Source organism: Ambystoma mexicanum, chromosome 13 (genome assembly GCF_040938575.1).
Source record: "Ambystoma mexicanum isolate Mex_15411 chromosome 13, UKY_AmexF1_1, whole genome shotgun sequence".
Taxonomy (NCBI): domain Eukaryota; kingdom Metazoa; phylum Chordata; class Amphibia; order Caudata; family Ambystomatidae; genus Ambystoma; species Ambystoma mexicanum.
The window spans coordinates 114,637,883-114,662,065 of NC_090938.1; the positions used below are offsets into that span (position 1 = coordinate 114,637,883).

General features: G+C 44.6%; 1 protein-coding gene across 2 annotated transcripts in view; it reads right to left on the reverse strand.

Annotated features, from left to right (window-relative positions):
- Nucleotides 1-24,183, reverse strand: part of SIKE1 (suppressor of IKBKE 1) — a gene marked incomplete at its 5' end in the record, with an annotated part of 135,870 nt that overhangs the window by 3,625 nt on the left and 108,062 nt on the right. The window contains 1 exon segment of one of the 2 annotated variants that reach the window (XM_069633414.1): nucleotides 19,742-19,766. Coding sequence (XP_069489515.1) covers nucleotides 19,742-19,766 — 25 coding nt within the window. 2 annotated transcript variants of the gene reach the window in all.

Consider the following 24,183-nt stretch of genomic DNA (forward strand, 5'->3'; position numbering starts at 1 on the left):
AAATAAGCTAAGAGGTTCTTCGCCAAACCTTACATCTACTGTAAAATGATTTTTATTAACATTAAAATAATCTAACATAGAATGAATGAGAAAGATGACCATCAACAATATTTGTTTTAGTGGAGTTTTCCTGAAGTCCCACTTGGAGTAAGACTTTAGTAAGCTATCCCAGTGGTTTGTAGATCCCAAACTCTTACTATCGGTCTCTACTACAGCTGGAACCTTAGTAGAGTGGCAGAGCAGCCAGGTTCATCATAATAGGAAGATGTGAGCTGTAGCGAAGTACACTGAACCGAGTTAGTAATGCACATCAAAGAAACACTTAATAAAAGTATATTAAAATATAGATGTATTATATTTACACAAGAATCACTTTTAAATACTTAGCACAATAAGCTAATGCATACGAGCGAATGATTGCATATGAAAAAAGTGAACGTAGAGGGGACGAGTGCGTAGAGAAGATGGGTGCGGACCATATAACCCTTCATATCACACCACCACGCTTACTCTCTCCTTTACACCATCACTCAGCTAGAACACAGAGATACTATGACACCATTCGGTATAATTGTTCTCATACCAACATCCGCCGCACACTCCACATCATTCTAAGTAAACACTGCTGGTTACACACCCCCCAGCCAGGCGTTCTCACCAGGCCTAATGCAGCCACATCCGGTCTGGATAAATCCTGCCAGAACGAACACATACCCCAGATCTCTCAACCACCACACCTACTGCTAAGAAGCAGCTATTACACGAATACCGCCCCAGCTGCACACATACCGGTGCTCACACGCAACTCAACTCTCTCTACTGACCTGAACTTCGGTTCCCAAGGGCGTTCAACCTACCAGCGCCTTCAGACCATACCAATGGTATATAAGGCGCTATATAAATGCAAAATAACATAACAATAAACCAAAACAGTTATGAATACTTTAGAATACTTTTCAAAGGCCACTGCTTAGTTTGTAGCTGCTCGTGGTTACATTTGCTACAGCTTTTGACAGTCATAGCAGTCCTACTGTCTTGTCGGTAGTAACGCGCACTCGCAAATCTTTGAAGAAATACAGTAAACACATTTACTCTGAATACACATATAAGTTAGTGACTTTTGGGAAGGAAAATTGTTGGTTACTGTTATACTAGCAGGGCTTGTGGTTCTAGAGGCCGTTCCTTCGCACAGCAAGTCTTTATGGTCCAAAACGCAACCCTAGCTAAAGGCAGTTCGGAGAGGGCTCAAAATCTTGACAGGCAGCAGAGCAACGACAACTCCTGTGGAAATGTTCTATTCGCTATTCTCTAAGATGCTAGAGGATACAACCAACATTGGAGATCCTGTAACAGGACTTGCTAAAGGGACACAAGCAGCGGCTTCAGTTGGAGGTAAGAGGGGGTTGCCCTGGACACCTCTACGTGCACTCCAACGCTTTGGGGCGACTTCTTGGATCAAGGTAAGCAATACATTTTTCCCCACAGTACCTTAGGTTAGAAGAAAAGATTGGGGCTGGATTCTCCTCGATGTGGCAGCGCTGGAACCAACCTCCGGATTCCTTGGTCTGATGACGAAAGGCAGGACAATGGATGGGACTTTTCAGCAACAGTCTCGAGGAAGGACCTCTTGCACGGCGTTCAGCAACTTCTCTGGTCACTCTGCGGTTTTGGCACCTTTTCTGCAGCACCAACAAAGGACATCATTTGCCCGGACAATCTTCTTCGGTTCCTGAAGTCCTGCACTCTGTTGAGGGGGACTTGGAAGGCTCGGATTGTGCCTCTGGAAGTTCACCTTGAGCTCAGCAAAGACTTGGACGGATTCGGCCTTTCCACAACAATGCACTTCAATTGGGTCGGAGGACTCCTGGTATTGGGGCTCTGCAGCTCTAGAGAGGCACAGCACCTTGGGAGATGGCTCTGATTAAAGTTCATCTTGGGACTGGTTGTTGCCACCAGTCAAAGGGAAGGAGTCGCCCTCTGAGGAGTTCTTCAGTCGCACAGAAAAACGGGATCAGGACAGCAGTGGTCGCTTCACAGTGTTGCAAAGGGTCTGCAGGCGTCTCTGATCATCGTCTTCTTTGGTTACTTGTTACTTAAGTTTCCAGTGTTCGACTTGCTTTTCACTCCAGGAGCCTCACCTTTTATACAGTTCCAGCATACACTCCTCTGCAATCTCTCTCAGCAGTTTACAGAAAGGGCTGCCTAATCAGGACAGTGAGACCCCCAGTCGGAGATGGTCCCATTCAGGCACTGTGGCAGACAAAGGACAGGGGGGTGGAAAACTCCTCCCCACTTCCTGCCTGCCCAGACACTCTGGATCCCAAAGGTTCCTGCCAAAGGCAAAAAAACACACAGACCTCCCCCTCCCTGAACGATAGAAGCAGGGCTAACAAAGAACAACCATGCTAGAAATGGTGAGAATAGAAGGGAGCCCCCAAGTTAGTACTTGGGTGCCCCTATTGTGCACTATTGTGGCTATGGACATAGCCTGCGTTAGAGAAATCACACAATAGTTGTTAGACCACCTTCCCTCCCACCAGCCATAACTAGGAGGTTGTCTATGTGACTAAAAAGTCACAGGAACAGAGAGCATAAGGTGGTGTGTGCCAATCTCTAAGACAATACAGTTTAAGAAGAGATACTAAGTATTCTTAAGAACTGTAGTTACTCTAGGATAAAGAAAAGAATCTCTAGGGAGCTGTGTACTGCACTAGTAAAATACAGATGCCTTAAAGAGACACAGAGGAAAGTAGACTCCATAGGACAGGTAAAGGACAGAACAGAGTTCCAAAAGACAGAGCCCATAAGAATGAATGAATGGGAAAAGGCTCCACTCATTCAGGATTCCATAAAAAGGTCCAGAAGTCCAGCAAATAGTGCTGGAGGTCTGTGAGAAACCTGAGGGTATTCTCCCAAGAGGACCTCGAGAATCCCTTATTCAGGTGGCCAGGACACAGCCATCGCTGTTGGATCCAGTTCCTGGGGGTGGACCTGTGGGGCAGGATCACATGGGTAGGGGACCCCGGGGTTATGCTCAGGGGAGTACCCCAGGTGAGACGTGGTATTGTACCAGAGGAGGGCAAGATATCTGAGGCTTTCATGGGCTGTATTGCATCTGCCCCCCTTCCTCCCATTCGATCTCTCCGGCCCAGATCAAACAACCCCTCAATACGTAATCAATCCTATAAGGTCCCAAACCCGGTGACACCCAAAAAGCATAACTCCCAGAATCCTTTTTTCACCGGTCTCCTTTCGAATACTCCTAATCCTTCTTCCCGTTCCTTATTTTATCATTTTCCGCATTCCCAACCTGATCAGACAAAACACTATGATTCCCTCAATTCTCTTGGTTCATGTCAGAACCCCATCTATTCCCGCTTACCCCGCAAACCCTAGCAATCCCGTCCCTCCGATTGTCATCTTTCAAAATCCCAATCTACTATGACAGAATACTACTGTTCCCACAATCCCCTATGTTCTGTTCTTCATCCCGGTCATTCTCATCCATTTCACAAACCTTACCCATTTTGTACTTTTCAGTCTACCAACTGACTCCCCTTCTGATAATCGCATTACTTCCCCCATCATATCCTGTAGGACAATCCGACACTCCAACCCCTCCCTTTCCCAACATGAATACTGGTTTACGGTCTTGTAATAAAACTGTTTACCTGACATGTCCAGCACAAGTGTCAGGCAAAGTCAGGCAATTGACTTAAATCACACACACCTGACAACCTTTCCTTTTCCCCACATGGATAAAAGGTGGAGCAGGAGAGCACAATACGAGCAAGGCGAGCACAGCAGACAGCACAACTTCACAGCTACGCAGGCACAGCAGTTCAAGAGAAGGAGAAAGGCGTCAGGAGTCGAGAGGGTGGAAAGGAGAAAAGTGACCTGCCCTTTTCACCCCAGGCTCGCGGAACCTTCATGCAAGAGAGCCTAAGACTGCGAACAATAGCACAAGTGTCTTGCAACAGATGCCAACAGTACACAGGGCTCCTGCGCCCGTGGTACTGGGCTTCACTCCAAGAAAGCCAAAAGCCAATCGGTTCATCACAGCCAGTGAGTCAAGGGAGAATCGATAAGAACCGGGCTGTGTTGAGTGACAAGTGGCAAGTTTGAACCTAGCTGAAGGAAATGTGAATGAACTGGAAAAGTATTAAGGGGGGGGGGAGAACAGCTGCAGGGGGAAACCGGCACCATGTGGGTGCCAATTCAAGAGACTCTGGTTGATACCCATCTGAGTGAAACTACAATTACCAGAAGGCTGTAGAAGGGCCAGCGAAATAGGTCAAAGTGGTCATACAGAGGGTCGAGCAAAATCCCTGTACAATCGAAAGACTTTGATCTACAAGCACCGTGAAAGAGAGGTGAATCCTGCAAACATTGAACTGTGTAAAAAGAGAACATTGAAAGTAAAGAGGGGTCAGCGCCCAGAAGAGGGGGAGCCAGGGGTGAGCCACTATCATCGAGATCGAGAGCCACAGTAAACCTGGTGAAGGGAGGCTAAGAAAGAAGGGTCCGAGCCCGGCAAGAGGGAGATCCAGGGGTGAAGCCATCACCTGAGTAATGCCAGTCAAGAGGTTTCCGAGCCCGACGGAGGGAGATCCAGGGGTGAAGCTATCATTCAAACTTCAAGTAAGATAAGAACTGACACAAATTGAGGAATACGATACGTAAAGGGTCAGCGCCCAGAAGGCGGCGGCCCAGGGGTGAACCCATCACCCAGCAGACATTGGAACAAACTTTCATTTGTTAACCCCTTCAGTGATACCGCTGAGCCGGCTCGTCAGTGGAAACCGGTCCAGGTTGCCACCAACGAGCCAGCTCGTCGGTTTTGGCACCTTGTTTTGAGCGATCCCTGCAAAGCAGAGATCGCTCAAAACTGTAATCCAACCCCCGGGCTATGTGAGGGGAGGTCCCCCTGAATGCCAGGGTGCTGGATTACCTTCAGTTTCACGTCGGTGTGCGTAAAGCACGTCAGCGTGAAAGTAATTTTCACCGCAGCAGCCATTTCGGGCTGCTGCGGTGAAAACAGAAGGTGAGTGTTCACCTTTCTCTGCCTCGATTTCCGGCTGTATTTCAAGCCGGAGATCGAGGCGGGTATCGTTGGAAAGGGGAGATTCTCTCCTTTACAACGATACCCATTGTGTAGCATTTCTGCCCGCGGATCGGGCGCAGGGCACGCGATCCGTAGGCAGCAATGTCACCGGATCAATACAGATCTGTTTGTGACACGGGGGCAGGGGGGACTGCTTACTAGGTAAGCGGCCCCCTTTTCCCCCGTGGCCCCACAGCATGGGGCCACAGCATCAGAGACCCCTGGGGGCAGATGATCACTGCCCCCAGGGGTGAAAAGGAAAAAAACAACAAAAAAAATAACACAGATGGAAGGGGGGAGGGGGTTTGGGGCCCTGGGGCCCACTAGGCTACCAGGGATAGAGGAAAAAGTGGTTTCCCTGGAAAGGGGAGGTTCTCCCCTATCCAAGGACACAATATGAGGCACTGCTGGTCACGGATCAGCGCAGAGTGCTCGATCCGTGACCAGCCACCCACTGGACCACCATGGATCCGTTTGTGACTTGGGGGGCAGCTTCAAGTAAACAGCCCTCTCCCCCTCCCCAGCCCCCAAAGCATGGAGGCACATATGTGCACAACCCTGGGGGCAGATGGCTGATCTGCCCCGAGGGAAGGGGACAAAAAAAAAAGAAGAAAGAAAAATTATTTTAAAAAAACATGATGGGAAGGCGTGAGGAGGTTTGGGGGCCCTAGCCACCAGGGATTATTTTGGAAATGGTGTCCTTGAAAAGGGGAGATTCTTCCCTTTCCAAGGACAGCCTGTGTGACAGCATTGCTGCCCGCGGATCGGGCGCAGGGCGCTAGATGCGCGGGCAGCAATGCACACTAGACACCAGGGAGGTCTTTGAATGCGGGGGGAGGTGGGGGCTGCTTACAGTAAGCAGCCCTCGCCCCCCCCGGCCCTGAGAGCATGGGGGCACATGTGTGCAACCCTGGGGGCAGATGGCTCATCATCTGCCCCCAGGGAAGGGGGCAAAATAAAAAACCAAAAGCACAACAACAAAAGAAAGAATTTTGGGTGGGGGGGCCACCAGGGATATATTTTACAGAAAAGGGGGGTGCCCCCCTCACCCGAAGGGGAAATGGGTGCACACCTTGTAGCCTTCCCTGGGGGCAGATATCTGCTCCTAGGAAGGGGCATCTGACCCCAGGGAGGGCTGCATGAGATGGCCCCCCGTATTTGGTTTGGGGGGTAGAGGGTCACCCCCCCATTACATTAGAAAATTACCTGGCGGTTTAGGGTGCCCCTCAGCCCGCCCTAAAGTGTAGTGTACCATTTTTCATTTTTTTCTTTGTTTACGAAACTTGCCTTGGTGCAGAGGGGCACATTGGTGTGCCAATCTGGTGCCGGAGTGCCCAAACCTTATTGCTCCACCCACTGGGGGCCCTGTCCCACAATTTTTGTGGGCCCTCAACCCCCCCCCCAAATGGAGGGAGGGGGGTGTACCTCACGCAGCCGTTTGTAGGAGGCCCAGGGAGACCTGCATGAGGTGCCCCCGTCAACCATTTGGGGTTAGGGGGGAAGAGGGCCCCCACAAATTGTGGGACAGGCCTCCCAGTGGGTGGGGCAGTAAGGTTTGGGCACCCCAGGGCCAGATTGGCACACCAATGTGCCCCTCTGTGCTAAGACAAGTTTCGCAAAAACAAAGAAAAAATTGAAAATGGTGGAACGCTTTTTAGGGGGGGGGGGCTGTTGGGCACCCCAAAGGGTCTGGGAATTTTCTAATGGGATGGGGCATTGACCCCCCCGCTCCCCCAGCCGCAATGGAGTGGGTGCCATGTCATGCAGCCCTCCCTGGGACCAGATATCTGCTCCTAGGAACGGACGCCTGAGCCCAGGGAGGAGTGCAGGACAGCCCCCCACCCCCCATTACCTGCCACTGGGGAGGTCTACATGAGATGGGCCGCCCCTCCAATTTGGCCATGTGTGGATTCCCACGGGTGTCCTCTTTTGGGAAATGCATGGGGTTCCCCGTTTCCCTTGCTGGCTTTTGCGCCCCCGGTAGGTGCACCCACACATGTGCGGTACTATTTTCATCAGGACACGTGTGGGGACGCAGGAAGGTAGGCCATGTGTTGTTGGCGGTGTGTTTGCACCCCCCAATATACACTAAAACCTTGAAATGTTAAATGGAGCTGTCCAGTGCTGAAATTACAGCACTGGACAGCTCCATCTAACCTTTCAAGGTTACCAAAAAAAAAAAAAGAAACATCGAAATGCTACTTTTAACATGTAAAAGTGCACTTCAATTGAAACCAGTCCATGACTATTGTCGATGGATTGGTTTTGAAAGAAATGCACTTTGCATGTTAAACATAGCATGTCGCAGCTTTTGTTTTTGAAACATATGTTTCAAAACTTTTGTTTTTCGAATCTTTTGATTCGAAACTAGGACTATAAACCCTCACTAGGAGAGGGGATGAAGCATAAAAATGATAAATCTCCCTAACAATTTGCAAAATGCCCAATCAGAGAATTAAATCTGACAACGTGCTGATACATTGTTAGACCAATCCATGCAGTCTTTTGCGACCTGGAATGGAAACTCATTCTGCCTTACTGATTATGCTGAAATACAAAGATTCCGGAGAGGTCAACAGCTACGTGAAAAAATTCTGCAACCCTACACCATCAAATTAGAGATTTTATTGCAATAACAAAAGCCATTTTTTAACGTTATGCGATTCCTTCTGCAGAACGCTCCAAGCCTAAACAGAATGTCGGCCATATGTTATATCCAATTTGATATAATGGAAAAACAATCTGAAAGGCAAATAACTGCAAACTTTAAAGGACACAATTCAACTTTGCAATCATCATTTCGCCAGCTGATACTATTTTCATATGTGGCTGCTGTATCCGGTTCTCTGGAAGCAGTGTCATAAGGTAAAAACGTATTCCCATTCTAATCTGGTGCATTGATTTGGAGCAGGAAAAGCAGTACCAAAGTGGCCTCTGAATTATTGAGGATTATGTATGGTCGTTCTGTAAAGTACAGCAGGTGCCACTAGTGCGCTAATACACAGATACATATATTTCAATGAACTGGAAATGCTGGTTATCAGCCTGTTTTATGGATTTTATGCAGTGTCGAAAGTAGTTCCACGGCTGTGCCGAGTGTGAGAAACCTGGGGATCTGTAATCCAGGTTGCCAGGACACGGCCATCGCAATTGAATCCAGTTCCTCGGGTGGACCAGTGAGGAAGGATCGCCTGGATGGGGGTTCTTGGGGAGTGGAAGTGGGACACCAACGGGTGAGACGCCGTATCCCCCTTCTTTCAACACCTCCCCCCCTCCTACCACGTAGGATATTCTGAAACACTGCCCCCCCCATTTCCAACACGGACAATTTCGCACATCACAAACAACGGACTAACACCAGAGCCGTTTACCTAACATGTCCCAATACAAGGGTCTGTCATGGTCAGGCAATTGACCAGAATTACACACACCTGAGAGCCCTTTCCCTTCGCCACAGGGATAAAAAGTGGAGCACAAAAGCACACTACGAGCAAGGCAGACTGCACATAGCTATCCAGGCACTGCAATTCAAGATGAGGAAAAAGGCGGTGAATATCGAGAGGCTGACAAGGAGAGACACAGCCTTGCCTTTTTCGACCCAGACCTGCAAAACCTCTGCAGAGGCAATCCATAAGACCGCAGACAATAGCTCAAGTGTGTTGCAGCAGATGTCAATGGTGCACGGAGTGTGCCTACGCTGATAAGTAGGACCGAGGGAGGCACCTGCTACCATGGTACTGGCCTTGACTCTAGATATTCTAAAAAGTCAAGCGCTTCATCACAGCTGGCGAATCGAGGTAAGAACCGATAAGTACCGAGCGGTGTTGAGCGAAAGCTGCGAATTAGCAATTTAAGGGAAGTTCAAAGAACTGTTAGAAAAGGGGAGATCAGCTGCAGAGGGATCCAGCGGTATTCGGTCATTACATCTAAAACAAAGCATCGACAAACCATACCATTGAAACAAAAAGCAGTGAAAAAAAAACCATCAAATGCATTTTTTTTAAATGGTAAAGGGTTTCGTTTAGTAAAAATGTGTTTTAAACCATTAGAAAGGGGGTTGAGGGGAACCCCTCCATAAAACATTTTTTTTTAAATGCATTAGATGTTTTTTTTTTTAGATGCTTTGTTGTCAATGCTATGGTTTGTCGATGCTTTGACTGTCGACGCAATCACTGGGAACTGGATCCAGCACCATGTGGGTGCTTACTTGATAGACTCTGGTCAATCCTGTGTTTGTTGAAACTGTGAATAACAGAGGGCCTTGGGAAGGTAACAAAGGAACGGTCAAGGTGGTCATACAGGGGTCTTACAAAATCCTCTGTACATTCAAAAACCTTTGACCGTCAGCGAAGGGCATGATTGATAAGGTTGGCAACAGTGAACCCGGCAGAGGGATGATAACGAGAAGGTGCAAACTCTGAAATCCCTATAAACAGTGTGTCGACAGAAGTGAACCTGATGGAGGGATGTCAACAGTAAACTGTTTAGGTGGAGGGATGTCCACAGTAAACTGTTTAGTAATAGTTGGCAAGAGTGAACCTGGCAGAGGGAGACCGACAGAAAGGGATGAAGCCTGAAGAATTGTTTAAAAAAGACTTGATTTGTGAATCAAGGAAAACCCATATTAAACTAGAAATCGGGAGGCTAAAGATTGAGAAGGGTCTGCACCCTGAAGAGGGAGACCCAGGGGTAATCCATTATCACCTTAACTACCGTGCAGATGGAACTTTTTGGTTTGTTATTTTTCCGACCCTCGAAGGCAAGAGACTTTTTGTAGGAAGCGAGACTTGGCCATCAAGGTTCTTGAAGGTTGAGAGGGGAACTGTCGTCTCGTGCTGGGGAAGCTCGAGAAGTGTGCTGTGCTCAGAGGTTCCACGTTATCCCATGCTTAAAACGTGGGGTAGGGAGACCCCAACTACTGTATCCTGACACATTATTTGTCAACACTTCTTTCATTCTTATGAATCCTATCCCAGCCCCTTTTTGTAATTAGCATAAGGATTGGCAAATAGGTTTTTCTTAGTATAGGCACTTTTTATTTGACACAGTGCCACTAGGCCTGCCTTATTTTCATTTGATGGTCGAAGCTTGCTCCCAACTTAGATTTAGGTTTAGATTAGGCATTTATCTTAGCCACTTTTGCCGTTTAATAAACTGTGATCACTTGTGTCGGTCCTTACTGTTGCCACCATGAGCTCCTTACATGAGAGACTGAAAATGGTATGCAACCGATTCTCTGCTTCTTCACGTTACCAGAGCAGAGCAGTAAAGATGAGGTTCACCGAGTTCAGGTACTAGCGTCATGTCTGAAAGGTTCAAGGGCAAGACCATAAAAAGCTTACTGGCCAATGCACAGACGTAAACTCAATGCATTTCAAGGAGCATTTTCTAAGGCACTGCTCCTTCAAGAGCAAAGAAAATAAACATTACTCACTGTAGTGACTTCTGTACTCCTAGTCCATTGTCCACACTTTGTTCCAGACTGCACAGCCAGGCTGTGGGAACTGCAAGTAAGCACAATGGCAAAAATGGCAGCAAACGCTCTAACCAATATGCTGACGTACGACTCTATGAAGTGACGATTTCTGAATGTCCTGAATCGACTCTGCCATCGGAAAGACTCAGCTCAGGCTGCCTCCAAACAAAGCCTTTGAAGGTCAGCCTCTGAGACTGTGTCAAACAGAACACAGTGGCAGAGAGAGACAACCTGAAAAGAAGGACAAGTCGAGGCCCGAATATTTGCTGAAGCATGAATGAGGTTGTGAGCCTGTCTCAGACAATCGTTCTAGTACAGATAAGCAGCTACGTAAGGTGCAAAGTTGCAGCCAAAATGTAAGGACACTGTACTGAATTTGCCTGTGGCCTAGGGAAAACCAGAGATAGCGGCAATGCTCAAGGCAGATCTGGATGTGAAGATATGCGCCCTCCAGCTCCACATCTGTGTCCGTTATCATTATGTACACACATTTCCTTTATTGTGCAAAGGCCCAAATTGACAATCTTTAAAGAAGTATAAAATACAAAAGATAACAGAACATTTTTATTTATTAAACATCCAAGGTTAATGAACATTGTTTGTTCTACTGATGCAAATTAGGTTAGTTATCCGAAAAGTATTTATATTGGATGCTTAGAAGGCATATTAAAAAAATAAAAGCTATTCACATAAACCAGCAAATTAATCAGAATGGACAGACCTAACAGCAAAGGAGGTGGTTTAGCCATTATAGCAAAAACCACCCTCGCTCTAAGACTACTAGCCCCCATCTCCCCTCAAATCATGCAAACTCCTCATAGCCAAACTGCCCATCTGTAACTGCCACACTTTAACCATCTACCTAATATATAGGCCACCTGGCCCCATTGGGACCTTCGAGGAGGATCTATCCAGCCTCTTAGCCAACAACACAAAAGATTCCTCCCAAATCCTACTACTAGGCGACCGCAATTTAGGATTTAATGACCCGGGTGACAAACCAGCCCAATCTATAGCCACGATGCTAGCTGAACATGGCCTAAACCAAAAAATTTAAAAAACAAGAAGTGGATGTTCCCAAAGTGGGGAACTCCCATCCCCTGCACACTGTCTAAGATCTGTCAAAACAGACCAATATTTTTTAACCATATGGTGTCTGATATACAAATCACCTTATGCAGTTAATGCTCTTCAAATGTATTATATAGAGCTTCAATTTAATTCATCATTTGATGGCCCAACGTGTTTCGAGTATTCACTCTTCATCGGGGCAAAATTCACAATTTTAAAGTTTCTACAAAAGCAAAACAAATTACAGAAGAAAGTATTAATGAATAATATTATAAAACTTAAACAACTCTACTGTGCAACAACAGTTTGTGGCAATCAAAACAATATACATCTTCAAACCAAGCATGATAAATACATGATAAGGGTAACACCTATGTAGTGCTTCAACATTGTCATCAACATTGTTATCAACCTAATGATGTACATTACGAGGAAACTCTAAACCAAAAAAAAATCTCACCCCAACACACAACAAAGGAAGGACCCTGGACTGGGCCACTACCTTGAACTGTGATACCACTATCACCAAAATTACCCCTCAACCTTGGACAGACCACTACCTTATCGACTGTACATTAAATCTTAATAAACAAATTACCAAAGAGAACATTATGGCACCCCCCAACCCACTAGAGCCAAAAGAAACAACTCCAGACAAACTCCTGCCATTGCTACTACCTACTATCAATGCTCTTCCCAATTACCTGCATCCCGAGCTCTGGTAGAAAGCTACAATAATGGTATGAAAATAGCACTAGATAACATTGCTGCTCTAAAACTTCAAAAATGTAAACAACAAGCACACCTAAACGCCTGGTTCACCCTACACTTAAAAGCATTAAGAATGCAAAAAAGGAAACTAGAATCTAAATGGCGGCATACCCCATCTGAAGAAAATAAACTGAAACTTAAGACTCTTTGCCAATAATTACAAAAAAGAAATCCTACTCACAAAAAACAATATCTTTAATGAATGAATCTGCAACGCAAGTTCCAATACCAGGGAATGATTTGCTATCCTAAGGGAGCTGGAATCCCCCGTACCTCCACCCGACAACATTGCCAAAGACAAACAATGGTGCACCAGCATCCAAAATGCTCTAACAAATAAAATTAGAACACTCCAAACTAAAATCTCCTTAGAAAAAGACTCCCCAACTCCCAATGAGACACCACTCACCATCCCTATGACTACTAACTCACCTGGCCTTGACCCATTCAAATTTAAAAAAATCTCCATTCTGGAAACTGAAAGGATCATCGCATCCCTCAAACCATCCAACTGTAAGGGTGACAGCTGCCCAGCCCAGCTAATTAAGGATGCTGCAAGGGACTTAGCCCCCTTCATAACCAAACTGATTAATGCATCCTTCTCCTCTAACACCATCCCAAGCAACCTAAAAGAGTCCTGGGTCCTACCTCTACTCAAGAAGCAAACTCTAGACCCTGCTATTCCCACTAACTACAGGCCTATCACCACGGTACCATTCCTTCTCAAGATAATAGACAGAGTAGCATACCTACAAATCCAGCACTATCTTGAAACTAACCAACTCCTAGGTACACGCCAATCGGGATTCAGACCGCAGCACGGCACAGAGACAGCCTTAATTGATCTCAAAGTACAGATTGACGATCTCAATGACAGGGGAAACACCGCCATGCTGCTACTCCTTGATCTGTCGGCGGCCTTTGATCTGGTGGATCATACAGTCCTGTGCGAACACCTGGCAGCGGCTGCCCACTTTTCAAACAAGGCCACAGCCTGGATCCAATCATTTTTGGACAACCGCACAATGAGTGTCTTCTCCACATTGGCATCAGCAGACCCTATCAAAATTATTTGCGGTGTACCCCAAGGTTCTTGCGTCTTGCCAACTCTATACAATATCTTTATCAAGCCCCTATTTGACAAATTGGACAGACTGGATGTCACCTACACAAATTACGCAGATGACACCGAGATCCTCATTCCCCTTTCGGGAAATTTCGACTCTGATATGGCCTTGGTATACAAAATATATCTCATCATTCAGGCATGGATGGCCACGCATGGACTATGCCTGAATGATAAAACTGAAATCCTGCTCGGATGCGCTCCAACCTAAAAAAACTCAGCCCCAACTACTCAGCATTTAATATTGATGGCAATATAATCACAGTTGCCAAAACAGTGAAAACACTAAGCTTTCACCTTGACTCAGCCCTAACACTAAAGAAACAAGTCAACTCCTTAGCATCCTCCACGGCCTACACGTGCAAGCTCATCAGGGCAAGTAGAGCTTTCCTCACCCAAGCCAGCTGCATCATCATTGCCAACACCCTAATACTCTCCAAACTTGACTATTGCAATGCTTTGTATTTGGGAGCCAACAAATACATCATTGACAAAATTCAAATATTGCAAAACAATGCCCTTAGAACTGCCCTCAACTTACCCTCTAAAGAACACATTTCTAACAAAAGAAGAGAACACAAATGGCTCAAAATCTGTGACAGAATCTCACTTAAGACAGCATCACTTACCTTTAAATGTCTTAACAACGCAGCACCCCCTTACCTGGCAGCAAGAATAGCGAGAAAAACATCCACTCGCCCCACCAGAACTGCCAACTCCTACTGCCTACAGATACCTAAATTTAGACTAAAAAAAAAAAAAAACAGGCGGCAGCAGCTTCCCAGTCAAGGCAACCGAATACTGGAATGCTCTCCCACTTGACATAAGAACAGACCAATCCTACTACAGCTTTAGACGGAATATTCTCACATGGCTACATTCTAATGACCCCGAAGATTAACCATGTATCAATCAACACCTATCAATCTGACTGTACATATGTATATTCTTTAACTGATTTATCGTGATGTAATTTTTCATATTTATATTGTGCCTTGTAACTAAGTTTTTAAGCAATCCTGTTTTCCTGCTCTCTGTAGCGCCCAGTTACCTTTGGGTTTGGCACGGCATACAAAATCAATAAACAAACATAGCAGACAAATAATTTGTATCATAAATACAGTCAACACAGGGCAAAGTGTTTTCATGTCCGGCGGCAGGTTTAACTGAGTCATAGCACTGGGCTGTAGAACCAACAGATTGTTCTACCACCAAATAATGTTCCTTTAACCGAGTAAACGAAGGCCCCTTTTAGGTGGCCAATGGAGACTAGTCATCTTTGGCTAGAATGGTGTCATGCTAATGGGGCCTGAAGAGTGAGGGATAAGGCATTCCAGGTCCGCTGACTTGTTCCTGGATGCCACTAAGCATAGCAACTTCTATGGAAAGGAGGAGGGTGTCCACTCAGCAGCTGCAGAACTGCATCAGGGATCCAATATAACTTTGGTAAAGATCACAAAGCCCAAAATAGCATCTCGATCAGCAACCTGGGGTTCTGCACTGTCCTTCATTTTGAGCACAATTTGTATGTGCATCTCCTAAAGGAAAGGGGGGGGGGGCGATACCAGTCTTATACGCATGGGTGGGGTACAGGGGGGGACAAAACCCCCACAATTTTAGGCAGGGGGATATAATGCCATTTATCCCCCCCACAATCAGAAGCAAGGCGAGGAGCAGTGGTTTCATTTTAGCAAGGCTGCCTGTGTTAACTTAAAATCAGGGCTAAGGCTGGAAACTGTATGAGCGGATGTTCGCTCAGCTCTGCTCATAGACAATCACACTGGCTGGCTGTATGTGTCTGGCTGCCTGATGCACTGGTCCGGAACGCGCACATACTTGTTTTCTATCTGCTCGCGCTCCTGGAGTTTTTCTGCTTGTGAGCACAATAATTCCCACCTCTTTGCTTGGATGAAATTCCAAGCATTTTGCTTAATGGGCAGGCTAGAGGTGGCACCTATACATAAAGCAGTCCGGCATTGATGGCAACAAATGATTTTTTATGGCCCGCAGAAAACTGAGCTCGCAGTTTTGAAAGTATGAACCATTACCGTTGAAATTGCATTTAAACAACTTTATCCAGCTTCAGTCTACCTCTAGATTGACAATGTGTCAAATCCCTAGCTCTTACATAATGTTGATGTCCCTTTGATGCTGCATGCTTTAAGAGAGACTTTATACAGACTGATCATAATAATAATAATAATAATTCACATTTATATAGCGGTACAAACCCACCCTCAGGCATTTGAGAGCTGCTTATTATTAGCCACGGTGTGTGGTGCTCATTTATCAACCTCGGAAGGATGAAAGGCTGAGTTTGGCCCTGCTGGGATTCAAACCGGTCGGCAGGCTCTGCATGGATGTCAAAGCGAACACTCTACTCGCTGTGCGATCCGACAGGCATTTTCCTTAATGGGCAGGCTGAAGGTGATACCTATACCTAAAGCAGTCCAGGCCTTGATGGGCAAACAAATTATATTTTATGGAGCGCAGACAACTGAGCTTGTAGTTTTCAAAGTATGAACCATTACAGTTGAAATTGCATTTAAACGACTTTATCATAGTACCTGATCCTTGTGAGGCAAGCTACGCAACATTATTAACAATTCGTTTTGGGCTTGTATTTGATTTCAGTGTACACTCACTGCGTTTTGTTAGGTTTTAGCCTAAAGATGCCTTCAGCAGGTTTGCATTTTATTGATCTGAGAGTGCCACTCTGCTGGCAAGCGATGGGCTTGCAATTACAGGTGCATATTTCACACTAGTCATTAAAGCTGCATTGCCTGGTTAAAATCATTGTTTATCTGCTCTTGGATGGCCCACATGGGCTGAATGGTGCGGCACCTGCGCCCTGCTGTCGCCGCGCACAAAACATGTGCTGCTCCTTTGCTGCAGCGAAGTTAGGGAGAATTCTCAGAAATGTGTTAATTCCCTTCTACCTTAGAGACCCCCAGGACTTTGGGACTTTTTAATTTTAACCTTGGAGTGAGTGAGCTCTTTTTCTCACTCACTCATGTGTTGTTATCTGATTTGGATTCTGTATTATCTTTGTTTTTGGAGTCTGACAAACTCCATAGGCATTGCTTTTTGCATTGTGACACACAGCACCTTCAGTGCAGTGTCACAGAGAAGTTCTTTGGATGTCTCTAAAGGTTTAAATATCTTCTCTTGGATAAACTACTGTTTCCAAGAGCAGTAAAGTGAAATTGACTTTACTTACCTTTTGTTACTTTGTAGACCCAGCCACACCATTTTATGTGGAGTTTGGAGGGGTTACTTAGTAGCCCCTTTGTCTACTTTCTCATGTAACTTTTTTATGTTACCCTTTCCACATTTAATGGCTGGTGGCAGTGGTTTATTTTTCCTGCCATTGTGCGTTTTTACCGCAGGCTGATTCCTCAGCTGCAGTATCATGGGTGCCCATTTTGTCAAAATGACCCCGGTCTTCTTTTTTCGCCATTTCTTGTTGAAAAGGTCCTTCTTGAGATTTACTCTGCGTCCCAAACCAGGTTTGGTCCCTTTGTTTGTTTTGTCTTTGGCGGGTTTCACTGCTGAAGCCTCCTTGGTTAATAGAATGCACCCAAAGGTGATTGGCTGGCTGGCTGTCCTTGAGTGACAGCTAGGCTGCAAATGAATGGGAAAAACCTGCATAAAAGGCGAGGTCTTTTGCAAGGAATGCAGAGTCGAACACTGCATGAAGGAACCGAAGAAGAACTTAGAAGAGAAGCTTGCTGTAACCTCCTGGACCGTTGGTTTGCCCGGTGAAGCCCTGCTGCATCGCTGAAGCTCCAAATTCTGATCGACTAAAGAAGTCCGGCATAGGACAACTTCTACCCTTGTGTTGGTGGGACCAAACAGCCCCAAGACGAACTTGCCTGGAAACCCTCTTCCTGCTGGCTGTACTTCTTCGCGGATGCTGGAACCGAATGCCAGGTTACAGAAACGAGTATCGTTTTTAAGTTGGACCTGAGCTCCAGGAAGATCCTCCAGACTCCCTCGAAGCAGGACTTCCCAAGCCTGAGCCACGTCAACAGAGTGCTGGACCCCAGAAGGGAAGGAAGCCCACAAGGTGTCCAAGAACCGTAGTGGTGCCATTTGCGAGTAGCTGAAACCGTGAAGTGCTGCTGATATGAATTGCACCCACTGCTGCCACCGACTTCGAACCATAGTGCAGGAGGCGCCAGACATCCTCCCTCTGTGTCCCCACAACTGAGGAGCAGGAGCAACAGGCTCTGCAGGAACTACAACACAAACAGAAGCCAGCTGGAGCCTTTTCTTCAGACTCAAGGTACTGTTAACTAGGGGTACTTATCTCTTGTTGTGTGTAGCTTGCCAGCTCGCAGTTGAGACTTGCATTTGCTGCCTTTTGCAGAGTTGCTTGCAGCTCTGCCCTTCACACGCCTCCCAGCTTGTGGCCCAACAGTGATTTCCTTTGCAACAAACTCTCTTTAACATTGTACAAGGCGTTTGTGCTAATCTTCAAGAAGTGCCTCAGCTCCCCTAGAGTTTGCTCAATTGGCATTGGCTGTCTTACCCTCTGACTTTGTGTTAAAAAGTCATGCATTCTTTACTTGTATAGCTGGGAAAGGGTTAACCTACATTGCATTGGGGGATTGAAAAGTGCTGACCTGTTTGAGAAAATTGTTAACCATTGCTTCCCTCCCTAACCTTTTCCTTTTGCCACTAATCTCAGTATTGCTTTAAATGTACAAATTATATATCAATGTCCACAGTGTCCTAAACAATTGAAATCCCCTCAGGGTGTAGGAAGTGTCTGCGTGCCATCCCCAAAGGGCATCTACATCTTTATTGAAACTGAAAGTGTGCATTTTGGAATTATATTTAAGTGTTGTATATTTGCTCCCTTCTAAAGAAGGCTTATTTTAAAACTGACTGTTTAATTAATAAATCATTATTTTATCAAGAAACCTTGAGTGTAAGTGTTATTTGAATACATGTCACTGTGAATCTCTATGTTACAACCCTACACTCACTTTGACCCATCTTGCGATAAGCCTGGCTCCTCAATCACACTACCAACTTGTGTAATACAGGCCTATACCAAAGGTTGGGTTACCTATTGCCAAGAGGACAATGCTGGTGTAGTCTCCAACAGGGTTACTACACACAATCTTGCCTAACAGGCGACCGATGTCCTGACCCGGGCATGATGCATATTATAAGCAGCACTTTGGCTTTTAGTGCTACGATAAAAACGAAACCGTCGGCAACATCCATGCAGATTGTGTTTAATGTTCAGTCCTGATTATGAGCTAGAGAAATTGTAAAGAAAGGCAATCTAGGTGCAGTAATATATAGTAGCTCATTTGGTTCTGCGGCTGCTACCTGGTGGAGCTTTTTGATATATATATTAAGAGTGGGTTTGCTACCATAAACTGCGCACACAAACACAGTATTTAGAGCTCTTTGAGCGTTATTTAATGCAAGTCAAAACAGCCGACACGTGTTTCGAGCAACGACGCTCTTCTTCCAAGGCTGCAAAGTTATTTTCAAAAAGAATTTTTTATGCATATTAAACATAATCATATGTAAAAAACAAAATATAATGAACAATCAGGCCCAAAATCAAAAGAGGGACAAGGTAGTGTTAGGTGCCAGACAAAAATAATAATTACCCAACACAATGGATCAAAATAACCAATAGTTGAAAAGCACCACATATTAGTTGAAACAATGCATAAAAAGGATATGAGTGTTGGCAGTGAAATTAGCCAGAAATTAAAAACAATTAACAAAATGAGAAAACAAAAGACAAAATTAATAGGGAATAAAAGTATTAAGAGCAGTCATGTATGCACACCCATGATCAACCATTGTGCTATATAATTACAAAGCAAAATTGCCACATCCAAAAATAAAGGGTTACCTTGTGGGATTTTGAATCGAAAAACTGATACCAGAACAGAGAAAGAGAAATTATGAAAATATCAACCTGCTGCAGATAACAGCCAAAGCACATTGTCTAGTCAAAAATTGTGATTGTACCTGATAAGGTATTAATCAAAGATAATTGGCTTGAATAACCTTGCCTATATAGTTGAGATTAGGGGAATCAAAATTACAAGGTGCAATCACCGGCTCCACTGCAAGTATAAAATGTGTGTGTTACCTATGATTCATGTAAAATAACCGTGATGAAAATTGAAATAAGTATAGGCATGCAACGACATACCTATATGGTTGCAATTGCAAGTAGACTATTCACGGATGACGATTGCAATTGAAAAGGTCGTAAGGATCAGCATGAAAGTGACACAAAGAACAAGGGGAGACAAAAGCAAACAACCATGTTAGTGGGGCTAATTAGGCCCTCATTAGTAATCGCAAACTGCGAGACAGTCACATGCGTATGGCCCCTTTGTACGAATCTGCAGGGGTCTACGCGAAAGACTGTTCTTACCGGCGTTTCCGCACGTAGTCAAGGAGACAGGAGCCTCGCGCGTGTGAGCGGTGCTCCTGTATATACAAGTTGCATGTGCCGTTGGTTGCCACGCTGAAACCCGAAGCACGGGTCATGCGGGCGGCCATATTGGAAGTGGGAAACTCTCGTGACCTGGATTACGGACTAACCAAGTACTATGCATCCACAGTGAATGACACACCTTTGGGCTAAAATGAGAATGGATGAACAACAACCATTAGTAAAATTGGTCTGCCGCCTTAACTGGAATTCTAAAAAATCTAATGCAAAAAAATATATAACACCGCGGTTGGCAGGAAAAATAAGAATTTGCCACATTGGCTGAATGTACATAAGGCAATTGGATTCCAATGAATTAGTTCCGTGGGTAACAGGATAATTAAGGTAGCTGAATAGTAATATTGTGCTGTGTAACAGCGCATAGGCTTACTGGCAGCCTCATGCTTGTAAGTAAGACAATAATTGAACTACAGTTATCGGTGGATCTGTTTATCTTTGGATCCGTTTATAAGAAACCAATAGTACATTTACAATATTGCACCCCTTGAGAATTGGTGCATCCATGTAGCCAATTTTAGATTCGGCTTCGATATGTATGGTTAAATTGTAGCATAGTGCCCAGCTAAAGAACACAAGGTGACCAGTGTTGTCAATACAGGACAGCTCCTTTGTACAAGTTATATGTATGCACATTTGGCAAAAGACAAGCTAATCGTGGGCATTTGAACAGTATGACATCAGAGAAACACCGAAAATTCATGATCACTGTTGAGACCAATTGATACAGTAATATATGGGCAAATTAGCCGTGCTTCAAGTTGTCTTAATTTCAAGGTGAGATTACCGCCACGTTGGGGCAAGGATACTTTTGCCATGCCGGCAAACCTGATTTCAGACTTATTGTCCAACTGATGATTTCTATTCCAGTGTATGGCCAGGGGGTATTTTGAGTCCTGACTTGAAATGGTGGACAGATGCTCTCATATCCTAATCTTAATGGGGCAAATTGTACTGCCATTGTAGTATTTGCCACAAACACACAGTATACAATATACACAAAATTTGGAGTTACAATTGATAAAGGCGTTCACTTTGAACATACCCAATTTTCCAAAGTCAATTTGAGAAATCTCTAATGCATAGCAACACATGGAGCATTTACCACATTTGTGAAAGCTGTGATTACTGCTCTGACTGAGCCAAGTTTTAGCTGGTTGCTGGCTAGGCATAAATGATGGTGATACCAGGTTTTTGAGATTGCTTGCCTTGCTGTAGATAAAATTCGGAGATGTATCCAACCATGGTGCTATCTCTTGGTCAAGCTGGAGCAAATGCCAGTGACGTTGAACAATTTTGTATAAGTTGGAGCTGTCTGTATTGTAGCGTGTAATACATTTTAATTTATTAGTATGGCTAGACTTAGACCTAATTTTCGGTGTGAGTAAGTCAACCCTCTTCATGCTTTGGACAGTGCGTTCAGCTTTTGACACCGTGCAGGGGTCGTAACCTCGGACTTCAAATTTATGACGTAAAAATGTAGTAAAATCATCATTATTAGAACAGTTTCTGCGTGCCCTAATGAATTCACCTTTCGGTATGTTAGTAATAACAGATTTTTTGTGACAACTTGACGCATGCAAAATTGAATTGAATTGACTGCAGTAGCCTTACAAAATGTTTTAGTTACAATAGCATTATCCTGCAAACTGATCGTCAAATCCAAGTAGCTAATACTTGAACTACTGCAATCATGAGTTAATTGAATACCCCAATCATTATTATTCAAGTAATTAACAAATTAATTCAGACAATCCACAGTGCCCGTCCAGATCAGAATCACGTCATCAATGTAATGTTTCCAAATATAGATTAATTCAAACAAACTTTTTATCAAACAGTGCAAATTTATCCTCAAAATGGTGCATGAAAATGTTAGCAAGCGCCGGGGCATAGCTAGCACCCATAGCCACGTCGATTTTCTGTTTGAAGTAGCAATTGTTAAAGAGAAAGACATTACATAAAGCGCAAGTTAAAATTTCTTTGACCATTGCAATGTGTTAAAAAAAGGACGCAGAATGATGACGGTAGATATAGTCAACACTTGCAATTGCTTGAATATGGTTAATAGAAGTGTATAATGCTTTAACATCAAGCGTAACCAACAGCATTCCTCGTATGACTTGTAATTCAGAAAGGATTTGCAATACATGCATAGTATCACGCAAAAAGGTTGGAATCGTGATCACTAGCGGTGATAGGCTTTCATTAATATAGATGGAAATAGGTTCCATGGTGCCACCTCCACCACTCCGGATCGGCCTGCCTTCTGGTATATTTATGAATTGTTTATGTATTTTAGGCAGGAAATATGCGGTTGGCATGATGGGTCCATTTACAACTAGAAAGTATTTTTCTACGTCGGTAAGGAGGCCTAGAGAGTGCCACTTACTAATTAGTGGGTTTACCATTTTGCGAACATGCGATAAGGGGTTGGCTGGAAGTTGTTCATAGCAGCCAGGGGAATTAAGATGTTCTAATCCCATACTGATATAATCTTGCTTGTCCATAAGTACCACATGCCCCCCCTTTGTCTGCTTCTTTAATAATTAGTCTATGGTCACTAATTTGCGTAACGCCAGTTGCTCCGATGTAGATAAATTATGTTTGTACTTTTTCCATTTTTTAGAAATATCCTCCACATGGTGGCTGTCGTCGATTACAGCCTGATGAAATGTATCAATTAGGTTGTCTTTTGGAAAGATTGGGACACATTTATAGATTTGGTGGATAATTCTTTAATTTCAAGTTCTGTTGCTGTATGTCTAATTCTTTCATGAGATCACTCACATTCAACATTGGATTTGATTCACATTCATCCAGAGACAGCAGAACATGTCTATTATGCATCATTTGCAATGTAATGTCGGATGGGCAGGTTATAGTGGGTTTAGTCTTATAATATTTCCCCTGGGTTGCAAAGTATTTAAGTTTTAGTTTACATATAAACTTGTACAAATCAATGTGAATTTGAACATGTTCATTGTAACTAGAAGGCGCAAAGGAAATTCCCTTATTTAGTAATGCACATTCGCGAAGAGAGTGAATAACTACTCAGGTTGCAAATTAAATTCATATGTTTAGATTCCCGAGATTCTGCTGATAGGATGCACGAGTACCTGTATTTGGGCCTGGGGTTAAAGTACTTGTTGCGAGTGGAACTTGAAACCAAACTTTTTTCATTGCAGCTATTGCTGCTTGCCGGTTGCCTTTTTTGAACCGACGTATTTGTTCCAAAAAAGCCGACGGACGAGTGTTGTTAAGATCTTCTGTCTGAGGTTCGGAAACTTCTGGGGTCTCATCTGGAGATGTCGAGTCATTGTCGGGTGTCTCAGAGACAGGGGCTTGACTAGTACTTTGTTTTTCACTTTCTATATCAGAGCTAGCTGGTGAGGATGCCAGACTACTGTTTCTAGATTTGGACACCTAGATTTTTGATATATATGCTTGCTGCTCCCGTTACAAAGTGTCATGATGATGCTGCACTCGTAGCAACTTACTTGCAAGTGCAAGTCTGGTAAAAACTGGAGAGCAGAGCTAGCTCCTTTTGCCAATTAACAACCAACCATTACAAGACCAATTTATTTACCCAAGATTAGCTGAGTGGGACTTGGGATGGGAAAACAGTCTACAAGTCCACAAGGTATTCCCTGTCCCCCCCCCCCCACCCAGATTTTATGGGTCTCCTACGCCCCTGCTTATACGACCACTAGGCAGTGGTCGAATTGTATGAAAAGAAGTAGTGTTCCCTGCTAGTCTGCCCTGCTCCCCACAAACCCCATCCCTGCGCCCCCTCTAACACACAATCCAAACACCCAAACAAACACCTGCTATTTATAGGAATGTGCAGTGCAGTGCACTGAAGTGCAAGCTTCAACTTCTTCCTACACTTTTATTTTAAAACGGAACCATTCCAGAACGGTTTCTTTTTAAAATAAAAGTATAGGATCTGTGAAACTTAAAAATAAAAAGTATGGGAGCACCGCTCCCGACGGCTCCCGCCCACTTCCACCTCTGCCAATAGGTGAAAAAGGGAAGGTACGTGGGGGAAATTGGCCATGAGCTGCGAAGGGCCCCGTTTCGTTCAGCACAGAGATAAACGAGGGTGGAGCAAGAGAAGAACAGCACACTGCATA